The sequence below is a fragment of the Narcine bancroftii genome, chromosome 4, assembly GCF_036971445.1.
Source record: "Narcine bancroftii isolate sNarBan1 chromosome 4, sNarBan1.hap1, whole genome shotgun sequence".
NCBI classification, from domain to species: Eukaryota; Metazoa; Chordata; class Chondrichthyes; order Torpediniformes; family Narcinidae; genus Narcine; species Narcine bancroftii.
Window position 1 is genome coordinate 189,062,659 of NC_091472.1, and position 12,611 is coordinate 189,075,269.

General features: G+C 41.5%; 1 protein-coding gene across 3 annotated transcripts in view; it reads right to left on the bottom strand.

Annotated features, from left to right (window-relative positions):
- Positions 1 to 973: 973 nt before the first annotated feature.
- tmem120b (transmembrane protein 120B) overlaps positions 974 to 12,611 on the bottom strand; it is a 62,511-nt gene continuing 50,873 nt past the window's right edge. For 2 of the 3 annotated variants that reach the window (XM_069933288.1, XM_069933287.1), the window contains 2 exons: positions 5,018 to 5,086; positions 974 to 3,463 (listed from right to left, as the gene is read on the bottom strand). In XM_069933288.1, coding sequence (XP_069789389.1) covers positions 3,350 to 3,463; positions 5,018 to 5,086 — 183 coding nt within the window. In that variant the 3' untranslated portion in view covers positions 974 to 3,349. Of the gene's footprint in view, positions 3,464 to 5,017; positions 5,087 to 10,711; positions 11,091 to 12,611 lie in introns of those variants that run through there. The other variant, XM_069933289.1, reaches the window with a different exon arrangement.

Genomic DNA, 12,611 nt, shown 5'->3' on the forward strand with positions numbered 1-12,611 from the left:
TACTATACCTTCATCTCCGGGGCAAAGACTCATGTCTAAGTAGACGCAGACAACCCTGCCGGTGGCAAGGAGGCTCCTGGAGCTCCAGCTAAATGACCTACAAGAAATTAAGTCCAAGCAACTAAGCAGGAGACTAACACAGAAAAGGTGCTACGACAGGAGCAGCCAACCACTCAAGACATTAGCAGAAGGGCAAGTCATAAGGATGCAGACTCCACAAAGTTACGACTGCAGGGGCATAGTCGAAAGGAGCTGCCAACAACCCAGGTCATACCTGGTAAAATCAGAAGGGTGTATTGGAGAAACCATCGAGACATCCTATCTGTAAGGGAGTCACCCCATCCCAAACCATTCCTGATGAGACTATATACCAGGATCTGAAATGTGAATTTGGGGTAGGTGGAATTCTCTCAGGAACAACCCATGAAACAAATGGTGGCACCCCTGAAACCACAGATAGTGCATCCTCTCAAGCTGAAGCACCCAAGCATCCACTTCCACCAGTGGCTACTGCATAACACACGCTGGGTATATTTGTAAGCCCAACTCAAAACACTGGGATTAAATTGGACTGGCTGTTCATTGCTGAACTGTAACTATTGTGAAGTACAGCATCAACATGGATTGTGGTATGTGGGGAGGTTGCTCAAGAAAGTGGATGTCGACAGTCACTCCCATCGGCTACTCTGCACCCGCTGTCACCGTACCCGCCACAGAGATACTGCGTGTGCATGAGTCCCCGCGAGGCAGTTACACAAAGCTCCTGTTGTAGATAGTGTTGTTTGAGTTTAACAGTAAAGCATTAACTAAGGTTACCGCTTGTGTTGTCTGCTTATTCGGTACAATAACAAACAATAAGAAATGCAAGTGACTACTTTAGATGCAATAATGCAGCATTTTAGTTGCTATAATGACAAAATCTTACAAGATACAGCAGATCTATGATAATATTCATCAATTCATAGCCAGAAAATGTTTTCCTTAGTGGTTTATTGTAAATGGCCTTTCTACACAATTGACAATGTTGTCATTAACATCTCACATTGAAGACCAAACCTTCTCACTGAGGTGGACAGATTAACCATAAAAGTCCAGGTTGTTTCTTTCAATTCTATTTCAAAGTAAATTTTACAAGGCTGAAAATCCCTAGATTAAATAACCAATTAGATATTCACAATTAGCATTTGGTTAAAGAACATTTCTACTGGGAGATAAAAGATTGAGAAACTTTTTAAACATGTCTGCAACCATTCTGTCTGTTTAAAAACTTCTAACACCCTTATTTCATAGATGTTTTCTTAAAATGTTCATTTCTGATTTTTCACAAGTCCAATTACTTCACTGAGGAGTTTATTTCTACATTTGTTTTTTTTTCTTTCTGTAAAATAATAAGGCATCACCCTAATATTGCTGAATTGCATCTTCCTTAAAGCACGTGTTACATGTGACTACCTCTAAGCTGTTATTCTCTTGGAATGCAATTGAAGTAAACTATTGGATATTGTATTGCACTTTGGTAAAAAAAATAATTTAAATCACATTTTATTGTGTCAAAGAGCAGGCAGACATTCATTTGTTACTATTTTGTGACAAGATTCTATTCTATTCAGCAAAAAAAAGGTTAAATACAAAATTTCAATGAAGCAATGTATTTTCCCATTATCAAAATATCAATTTATCTGCAAAACAAAAAAAAGGACAAGACTTCCTAGTTGGAGGTGGGTTTCAGTTTGCAGAAATCAGAGTGACCACAGGACATGACATTGTTTGAAAGTGTAGAAACTTTCAGTGGGCTAATTCTATTCAGCTCTGGGAAGCTCAAGAGGAATGTATGGACTCCTCTTTCTAACAAAATTATAATTATAAAGATGTAGTGATAGAGGCAATTTCACGTTTTAATGATTACAAATCCTCTTTGCTCATAAACGATGCCTATGCTGTACAGATTTGTAAAACTTTGAATGATATGTATCATAATAATTCATTTCAAGTATCATCTGAAGAGAACCAGACCCAAAATTTGTTTGGTCACAAAACCTCTTGATTTTTTATATCAATTGAAATAATCTATTTTAAAGTAATGCACTTTAAAGAAATCCTAAATCAAGTCAAATTCAGCATTCGTGAGGCAGTTGTCATGTATGACACTCAAAGTCAATTATGCCTTGACTTTGAAGAAATAGAATACCTTTCTTGAGAAATTACAAGTTGCGGAGTGGACACGTCCTTATTAATAAATGCTGTGTGTATGAAACATTTTCACTTTAATGCCCTCAATTTTTGCTTACTACATAATTTGTGTATCCTCTAGTGAGACAAAACTTTCTTCGATTGTTTATTGTTAGTGTTATTTTGCTTTGAAAATATTTAAATTCACATGAAAAAAAAACATTTTGTTCACGCTACAAGGAAAGAAAAAAATGCCACTGTACTTATTGCAAAAGAAAAACCAACAGTGAAGGTTCTTTGACAATTTTAAATGGTAATTCCTTCAGGAGTTACTTGATCAACAGTCAGCATAATTATCAATCCTAGGCACTTTGCCAGAGGTCATTTCTTTTCTAAAAAGAAAGATCTGTTACCCTGAGTCACTCTGAATACCTCCAACTAGATTAAGAGTGGCATTAATAAACACATGAAAGGAGGTAGTTTGCAAATAGTGGTACTTGTTTAGGCGGGGGGGGGGGGGATATCCTCAAAACAGAATCCAAGGGAAAAAGGCCAAATGAAAGAGTAAATTTTGATAAACAATGTTATCCACATAGCAGAACAAGTAACTTGATATATAATCTAAAATTCAATGTACATTCACTTGATATTAACATTACATTCACAAGGGCTGGACATAGAATATGCATGCATAAATAAAGAGAATGTTATACTTTGCAAAGTATCAAACTTTCACTTGGATAATGGCCCTTTGCATTGGCCAATTGACACTAACATTATACTTCAAAATTCTAATGTTTACAGACAGCCCATAAGCTACCTAACAAGTCAAATTATGAGAAAAGGTTTAGCCAACAGTCTCACCCCACTTTGTTTCCACCAAGCACTCCATGGCAGTGACATCCTATAACATGGTAGTGAGGTGAAATGTAAGAAGCTGGTCAAGTATACTGAATCATATTAATGTATGGATTGTAAGTATATAATTTCATTTAGTCAATTTCTCTCAGAATGAACTTGAGAATGAAGTCACCAACAGGATTTTTCTAAATATTTGTGTGGCAGTTGCAAATTCTGCCTCCCTAATGTGCGACTCAAATCCAGCAGCAAAAGTATTAGGATTTGGAATAGATTGTCATTTCCCCTGCAATGTTGTTTCATCAGGGCAGGATTCAGTCAGTCACAGATTTTTCAATTTGTCTTTGTTCTTCTGAAATTTTTGATGAACAACTTTAAGAGTGGTCAGGAAGTTCCCAAGAAATAGCACCAGGAATGTGAGAGCCAAGACAAAAACCTGGGACGCAGAGAAAAATAAAATGGGTCAAACAAACTGGTAAAAGAAACAAGCTACAGCTTTTGCACTGCTGACAAGTCTTTTGCTAGATTGTTCACAAATGTGACAACCACCATCAACTTCTAAATACAAAGAAAATAAATTGCTTCCCAGAAAAATAAGCACTTTGAAACAGTTTATAAAGTACACTTGTTGAAGCCTTCATTATCACTTGGGAAAATGCAAAGCTGCAGGCAAACGAAGCATACCAGTCAGACAGATTATTACCCTCTAATAAGACTGAGGGTTGGCATTTTTCAAGTAACCATGTTTTTAAATGACCTAATCATGAAAATCCTCTGGCAGAACTTCTGAAGAATCTCATTTTAAACAACTGCTTCAAGAAGCTTTGCTTCACACATTTGTGACTCTCAAGCTCAGAAGAATGAGAGGATTTTGTTGAAGTATAAAAACTGTCAGGTTGCTCAATGGATTTCCTACCTGGAAAATTCAGGGGTTGAGTCCCAAGGTAAAGGTACACTTACTTAAGACATGCAATTCCTTCTCAGGGAGTAAGCAAATTGTGGATTTGAAATGAAAGATTTTTGGATTTAGATGAATCAATCAATAGGGATCAAACAGGAAAGGTACTATGGTTTTAAAAATAGGGATCTTATAGATAGCAGTATAAGTTCAAGGCTTTCTGGCCCACTTCCCCTGTTTACATACTGAGAGTCAAAGTTATATTTTGGCTGAAAATGAAAAGAATATTTCAGCATGCATAGTATGGATTCATAGGTCCAGTTGCACAGTGAACCAACCAGATAAATAGCCTGCTTTGGTGACCCGAAAACCTGAGGTGGAATTCCAGTTCTGGAAGTAGAAAGCCAATAATCGTTGCGACAAGAAAAAAGCTGGTCAATAACATCCTTTCGAGGAATTAAATTGTGAACTTACAACAAAAGTTTGGACAGATTGCCATTTGAAAAGCAACAGGGGGATTTGATTTTTTTTTAATTTTTTATTTTTCACACCATAAATCACATTAGCCATGATAAGGGGGATTTGATTGAAGCACAAAAGTTCTGAGTGGTCTTGACAGGGAGGTTGTGTTGAGAATGGTTTTTTTTTGAGACAATCTGGTTTAGAATAAGGGGTCAGCTATTTAAGAGAGGTGAATTGAAATTTCTGAGTCGAGTTTTTTGGAACTCTTCCTCAAAAGGTATTGGAAGTAGAATCTGTAAACATTTTAAAGCAATGGTAGATATGTTATTGATAAGTGGGGATGAATGGTTACCAGGCTTGGGAGGAAAGCAGGCTTGGGGTTACAATCAGATCAACTGTGATCTTATTAAATGGTACAGCAAACTTGTGGGATTGAATGTCTATTCCTGCTCCAAATGTGTATATCCATATGAGTGGATGGGTTTGCTTTGTGATAACACAAGATAAAGAACCAAGCAAAGTATCAAAATTTGAAGCAAGGTTTGGACCACATATAAAATCTGCTGCAGGTCAAGAGGAGGTCAATGTTGGAATAATTTCATAACAACACAATTCTGTTGATGTACTCACTTGCCATTCTTTGCATCTTTCATGTTGTGAAAGTCCAAAAAGTGTGAGTGAATTGTACAATTGCCAAAACTGCAAAAGAGATTTTACAAAAAAAAAAATTTAATAGACATAAATACACTTGAATTTTTGGTCATTTTCTCTCTGCAATAATGTCCTCATTCCTCCTGAAAACAAAAGTTCCTTTCTCTGGCACAACTCCAGATGTATCTAACAACTATCAATGGCTAAATGAAAGGGGACTTCTTCTGAATCCAATTATGTGAAAACCTTAGTGGGAACCAAGGATAATACAGTAAAACCCTTGTTATCTGCAATTCAAGCAACCGGCAGCATCAAGCAACAGGCCAAAAAAAAGTAGTGCATAATATATAGGTAAAAAATATGGAAGTTTAATATTGGCGTGCCTCACTGTTAGTTCGCCAATCATGCAACACACTCTCTCAAGTGACTGGAAAATTCACTAATCTGGCATCTACTAATCCCCATACATGCTGAATTCTAGAGGTTTTACTCTAATTATTTTCCTTTGATCTAGTTGAAGGCTAAAAATGTCATTGTTTTAACTTCCCAAAGCTTATTTATTTGTTGGATAAGACTAAGCATCATGGGATTACAATCACCAAAAGGCAGCTTTTAAGGGGAACTTATTGTAGGACAGTAATAATGCTGGTAACTTTAACCAGCCCTCCTGCAGTGTTTTATCTCACAGGGCCTTTTTATGGAGCGACGCCGCTTTGCAGCCGTCTTAATGAGCTAAAAAAAGGCAGACTTACCTTTTATGGAAAAGGTCTACAAGGCCTCTCCAGCATTGCTTTATGGAGAGCGGCATCCGGAGCTGAGGGAAGTTGGGTGAGTGGTGCAGTAGTGCCACCCATTGACATGAGGTCGAGCATACACACGGAACAATGGCCGCCTTTGTTACCCATAATCCCCCATGCAGCTCCAACCGCTCTGGGAAACACAGAGCAGTTCCAGCTGCATGGGGGATTATGGGTAATAAAGACGGTAAACGATCCCGCATTAAAACAATAAGAGGCTCACCCCGCTGGGCTATGCCATGCCCTTGTCTGCCTCCTTCCAGCTGGCTTGGTGAAGGAGGGAGGGGGGGGCAAAAGGAATAGGACATTTCCGCAGGAGGGAGCCCTAACCCCAGCATAATCACCGTGGGAGCCCTGGTGGTGGCTTCTGGGTCCCGAGCTGACGACATAATCGCAACGCCGTCAGTCTGGCCCTAAGCAGCTGCCTTCATGGCATTGTCTTTATGCAGAGAGGCGAAATGACTCGCTCCACCTCTGGAACTACCCCTCGGAATCAGAGTCCATATCGAGCATCCGTTCTTGGCGTTTTTATAAAGGTAGGTGCAGCGATGTCAAGGCGGAGAATATCTGTCTTTACATTTGCTTTTTTTAAAAACCACTAGAAAAAGGCCGACAGAGGGTCACATTTCAGTGAAGAACATAATAGGGAATAGTTCCTATTCACTGTTCTCATTCCACTCAGATTATCCAAAGTGTGGCATGCTAAACTAATTGAAAAATAGGAAGCCTTTAAGATGTTTTTAAGGTACATTCTCATAAGAAAGATGGATGGGAAAATTAAAGTCTGCTTCATGGACAATCAAGCAAGAAAAGAAAGCATGAGACAGATGCTAGGTTATTAATACAACAACCAGTCTAAATACAGATAATGCAGAGGGGAAGTAAAGGAGATAAGAGTCAAAGAGAGAGCAAAGTGATTAACTGCAAAAGGAAAATGAAATTCAAAAATATTATGCACATTTGAATAGGAAAAGTGTAATAGGAGAGTTGGAGCCAGTGGTCATGGCAAAGGTGAGAAATAGATTTTGGGAAGGAAAATGCTGCTCCTGGAGTCTCACTAAGAAAGAAAAATGTAATTGAGATTCTGGTCGAACCACAACTGACCAAGTTGGCCTGATCCTGAAGACATGGCTGTTAGCAGAAGGTTGCAAGAGATAAAGCTCCTCAACCTCATCCTCTCCAATCTACCTGTGATAGACACAGTATGATCTTTTTGGAGACAAAGTTGTACCTTCACAGCAAACAGAATTGTGGCAGAACAAACCTGGTAACCCATGAAGAGGCATGGACCATCAGTTGCAGTATAATGTTAAAAGGAATATTGGAGAAACTCAGCTGGTCAAACAATGTCCTTTATGATGCAAAAGTAAAAATACATGCCTGATGTTTTGGGCTTGAGCCCTTCATCAAGGAATGGAAGAATGTCGGCAGGCGTCTGAACAAAAGATTGGGGGAGAAAGGGGAGGGGGGGGGTAAAGGCAGGAGATGATAGGTAGAGAAGGGAGGGAGGGAGGGGACAGTAGCGATCAGGGGGAGGAGGGTGGACAGGGAAGGGAGTAGTGGGAGAACTAGAAAGAGGAGGGGATAAAAAGGCAAGCAGGTTAGCAGAAAGCAGAGAAGTCCATGTTAATACCATCTGGCTGGAGAGTACCCAGACAGAAAATAAGGTGTTGTTTCTCCAATCTGCGGGTGGTCTGGGTGGGAAAGTACACAAGGCCATGGACAAACATGTGAGTATGGGAGGGTAACTCTGAATTGAAATGGTTAGCTGCAGGGAGGTCTCTGTTGTAGCAGAGGTGCTCAGTGAAGCGAACTCCCAATTTGTGACTGGTCTCTCCGATGTTGGGAATGCCACAAAGGGAGCACTGGATGCAGTAAATCAGCCCAGCGGATACACAAGTGAGGTGTGTTGCTTCACTTGAAAAGCCTATTTGGGGCTCTGGACCGTTGTGAGGGAGGAGGTGTGGGCGCAAGTATTGCACATCCTGCAGCCACAGGGGAAGGTGTGGTAGGGAGGGGGGGGGGGGGAAATAGGTGGGGAGAGATAAGTGCATGAGGGAATCATGGAGAGAGCAGTCCCTTAGAAGGCAAAGAGGGGAGGAGAAATGTGTCTGGGGTGGGATCCTGTAGTAAGTGCCAGAGATTCCGGTGAATAATGTGTTGGATGCAGAGGCTGATGGGGTGGTAAGTGAGGATGAGGGCAATTCTATGTTTGTTGAGTCTGGGGGGTAGAGGGGCTCAGGGCAGATGAGTGGCAAATGTAGGAGATGTGGGTGAGGGCTGAGTTGATGGTGGTGGAGGGGAAGCCACATTTGTGGAAAGTGGCAGACATTTCAGAAGCTCTGGACTGGAAGACCTCATCTTGGGAACAGATGCAGCAGAGACAGAGAAATTGAGAGAAGGGGATGGAATCTTTGCAGAGTGTAAGGAAATATAGTCAAGGCAGTTATGGGATTTAGAGGGTTTGTAGTATATGTCAGTGGAAAGCTTGTCTCCTGAGATGGGGACAGAGATACCCAGAAAAGGAAGAGTGTTGTTCCAGGTGAGTTTGAGATCAGGGTGGAAATTGGCCACAAAATTGACAAGCTCATTGTGGGTGCATGAGGCAGCCCTGATGTGGTTGTCAATATACCAGAGGAAGAGTTGAGGGGTCTTGCCTATGTAAGCTTATACCATGGATTACTCTACAAAGCCACAGCCTGATCCACAGCTAATCCTTTAATTTTGACAATTCCACCACCAGACACATTTTCTCTTCTCCTCCCCTCTCTGCCTTCCATAGGGACCGCTTCCTCCGTGATTCCCTCGTGCACTCATCCCTCCCCACCTATCGACCCCTGGCACTTCCCTTGTGGCTGCACAAGGTGCAACACTTGTGTCCATACTTCCTCCCTCACCACAGTCCAATGCCACAAATAGGCCTTTCAATGAAGCAACACTTGTATATCTACAAGACTGATTTACTGCATCAGTGCTCCCTTTGTGGTCTTCTCTACATCAGAGAGTCCGGTCGCAGATTAGGAGTTTGCTTTGCTGAGCGTTTCCTGCCCAGGAGCCAACCATTTCAATTCTGGTCATACTCCCATGTACTGTCCCACCCAGATCACCCAAAGATTGGAGAAACAACACCTCACTTTCCATCTGGGCACTCTCCAACCAGATGGCATTAACATCAAATTTTCTGCTTTCTGCTAACCTGATCACCTTTTTCCCCTCCCTCTTTCTAGTTTATCCTCCCTTCCCCATCCACCCACCAAGCCATTCCTCCCCCCCTGATCGCTGCTGTCCCCTCCCTCCCTTCTCCACCTATCATCTCCTGCACCCCCCCTTCCCCCCCCCATCTTTTTGTTCAGTCGCCTGCTGACATTCTTCCATACCTTGATGAAGGGCTCAAGCCCGAAACGTCGGTTATGTATTTTTTACCTTTGCTACATAAAGGACACCATTTGACCAGCTGAGTTCCTCCAGCATTTGTGTTTTTACTTCAACCTGGTAACCCACGAAGAGGTTTAAAAGTGGTTTACTTTTAATATTAGAAGAAATCTTAGGAAGACTTTTTTTCCAGAATGTGATTGGAATCTGGAATGTTCTGCCAAAGTGGATGGTAGAATTGGTTACATTTAAGTATCCAGATGAGTACTTTCCGAGGCATAGGGAGCTCTGGGTCACGTGCTGGTGAATAGGATTGATGGCCATGGTGAGCTGAAGGCCTTCTTCTGTGTTGCATGACTAATTAAGTTTCAGCCTCCTCATTGCCTTGGACTAAAGCTAAACATTAGCCATACAGCTAAAAGTAGCACCCTCAGACATCAAGAAAGCATTTGGCCAAAAGTAAAAGTTAGTTTGACCATTAATCTAAAGTCAATTTGCTCAAACCTTGCAAAATGGAAGTTGGTTGTGGTTGTTTGGGGTCAATTATCCAAGCCTAATGAAATAACTGCAAAGGTTCCTTGGGAGCATCCTAGGACTAACATCTTCAGCTGCTTCATCTCAGATCAGCAGTGGGGATGTTCACTGATGATCGCACAATTCTCACTTCTATTCACGGCTCTTCAACAAACAAAGCAGCGAGACCCTGAACACATTCAGCACAAGTGGCAAGTAGCATTCATACCACAGGAATGACAAGCAATGACCATCTCCATGGGACTCTAACTACCACATACCTTTGAAATTACTTTCAGAGAAAGTATTTCTGGGCAGAACTTCTAAAATTAGAGATGACTCAAAACTTGGAAGCACCGGAAAATTGAAGATTATTTGACTTGTTGAGCTTGCATCAGCTCTATATCACCACAATTCAACTTGTCTCACTCCCCTACTCTTTCACTATATCCCTACAAATACTTTCCTTTTGAACACTTATTCCATGCCCTTTTTAAATATTCAGATTTAACTCTTTACAATGAATTTGGATTATTCACCTTGAATTTGGATTCAATGTAGACAGAATAGGCAAAGAGTAATTGTTTTCCAACACAGCAGTCATGAATTAGGACACACAAAAATGGCAATTAGCAAGAAAAAAAAGCGATGAAAAGAAATTTAGTTTTTAAATAAAAAAATCCATAGCAAGTGACAAGGGATAGTAAACTCGTTACATTTAAATATTTAAAAGTGGCATTGCACAAGTATTCAAAAATATTTTCAGGGATATGGGAAAAGGTGGCTAAAATTGTGGTTGTCCAGAGCTGGCAAAGGCTCAATGGGTCAAATAACCTTCTTCCATGTTGTAGTCAAGTTTATTGTTATCTGATTGTACAAGTACAACCCAAGGAAAGAGCATTCTCTGGTCCTCAGTGCAAGGAATACAGACACACAACCAGACATAAACACGCATACAGACAAACCATATATATGTAGGACAAGTATTTTATCTATACAAATTTTTTAAAATTGTTTTGTACATATGAGAGACTCAGATAGTTAGTGTGAGCAGTTTCTTTGGTTGTTCAGCATTCTCATCGCCTGTGGGAAGAATGGATGTTGTATAATGCACCCGAGGTGATAGAGAGTTTAGAGTAAAGGAATCATTAGGGGCCAGAGATCATAATATGATTGAGTTCAATTTGAGATTTAACAAGGAGAAAATAAAGTCAGATGTGTCAGTATTTCAGTGGTTCTCCTGAAGTCCTCTATCATCTCCTTTGTCTTGTCCATGTTGAGACTCTCATAATATTTCATGAGATTTTCCACCTCTTCTATGCAGTGTGACTCAGCGTTGTTGCTGATGAGGCCGACTCCTGTTGCGTTATCTGCAAACATAATGACACTGTTGGAGCTGGATCTGGCAATGCAGTCGTGGGTCAGTAACATGAATAGGAGCTGGCTGACCACACAGCCCTGAGATGCACCAGTGCTCATCGTGACGGTGCTCGATGTTCTGCAACTGACCTGGACAGACTGTGGTCTTTCTGGTAGGAAGTCCAGGATCCAGTTACAGAGAGGGGTGTTCAGTCCCAATGAGGACAGCTTTTCCACCAGCATCTGGGGAATGATTGTATTTAACGCCAAGCTGATGTCAATGAACAGAAGCCTAGCTTATGAGGCATCTTTCTCCAGATGGGCCAGGAAGGAGTAAAGCGTCAAGGCTATAGCATTGTCTATGGAACAGTTTCTTCTATAGGCAAATTGAAATGGGCCTGTGCTTTGATGCATTCCATCATCAGACGCTCGAAGCATTTCACGATGGTGGAGGTCAGTGCCACAGGCCATTAGTCATTGAGGCCTGCTATTGTCACCTTGGGGTACCGGGATGATGGTAGCTGACTTGAACCATGCGGGAACAATGGACTTCTGTTGTAGATGTTCATGAAGACTTCTGTCAATTGGTCTGTACAGTCCTTCAGTTCCTGACCAGTTATGTTGTCTGGTCCCGCCGCCTTGTGTGGGTTCACCTTGGATAGGGTTCTCCTTATCTCGGTGGCAGATATGATTGGGGGCCATTTATCAGGGGAACACAGAGCTTTATTTGGTGTCATCCTGTTCTTCTCATCAAACCATGCATAGTTGTTCAGTTTGTCCAGAAGGGAGGTGTCATTGTCCTCAACTTGCAAGGTTGACTTGCAGCCTTGCCATATGTGCCTCGTGTCACCAGTGTCGCACATCTTCTGTACGTACCCCTGCTTTGTCTCCCAGATTGTACAGGAGAGTTCAGCCCTGGCTGATCTCCCTGAGAAGTGAACAAGTTTACTTTACCAGCGGTCTGTATGTTGGGGTTAGCATTACAGATATGTGCTCTGAGTAACCAAGATGGGGGCGAGGTCCAGCCTTGTACGCACCAGGAATGTTGGTGTATACCCGATTTAGGATGTTCTCTCCTCTGGTGATGAAATTGACATATTGTTAAAGCCGTGTTTTCAGGTTGGTGTGATTGAAGTCACCAGGAACAATCATGGCAACGTCAGGGTTGGAAGACTGGATTTCGCAGACGGCACCATAAAGCTCCTTCGTGGCATCACCACCATTAACTGAAGGTGGAACATAGACTGTGGCAATCAGCACGGCCGAAATTTCTCTGCGCCAGTAGAAGGGTCTGCATTTCACCAGGAGACACTCCATCTCTGATGAGCAGAAGATATTCACAACAGACACATTGGTGCATCAATTCTCATTAATGTAAATGCACAGCCACTCTCCTCGAGACTTGCCAGAGAGAAGCAGTAATGTCTCTGTCTTCCCTGATGGAGATAAGGCCATACTGCTGCATTGCTAAGTCTGGAATAATGTCCTGGAGCCACAAGAGCACAGCAGCCCTGCAGTTTTTTCTGGTTCAG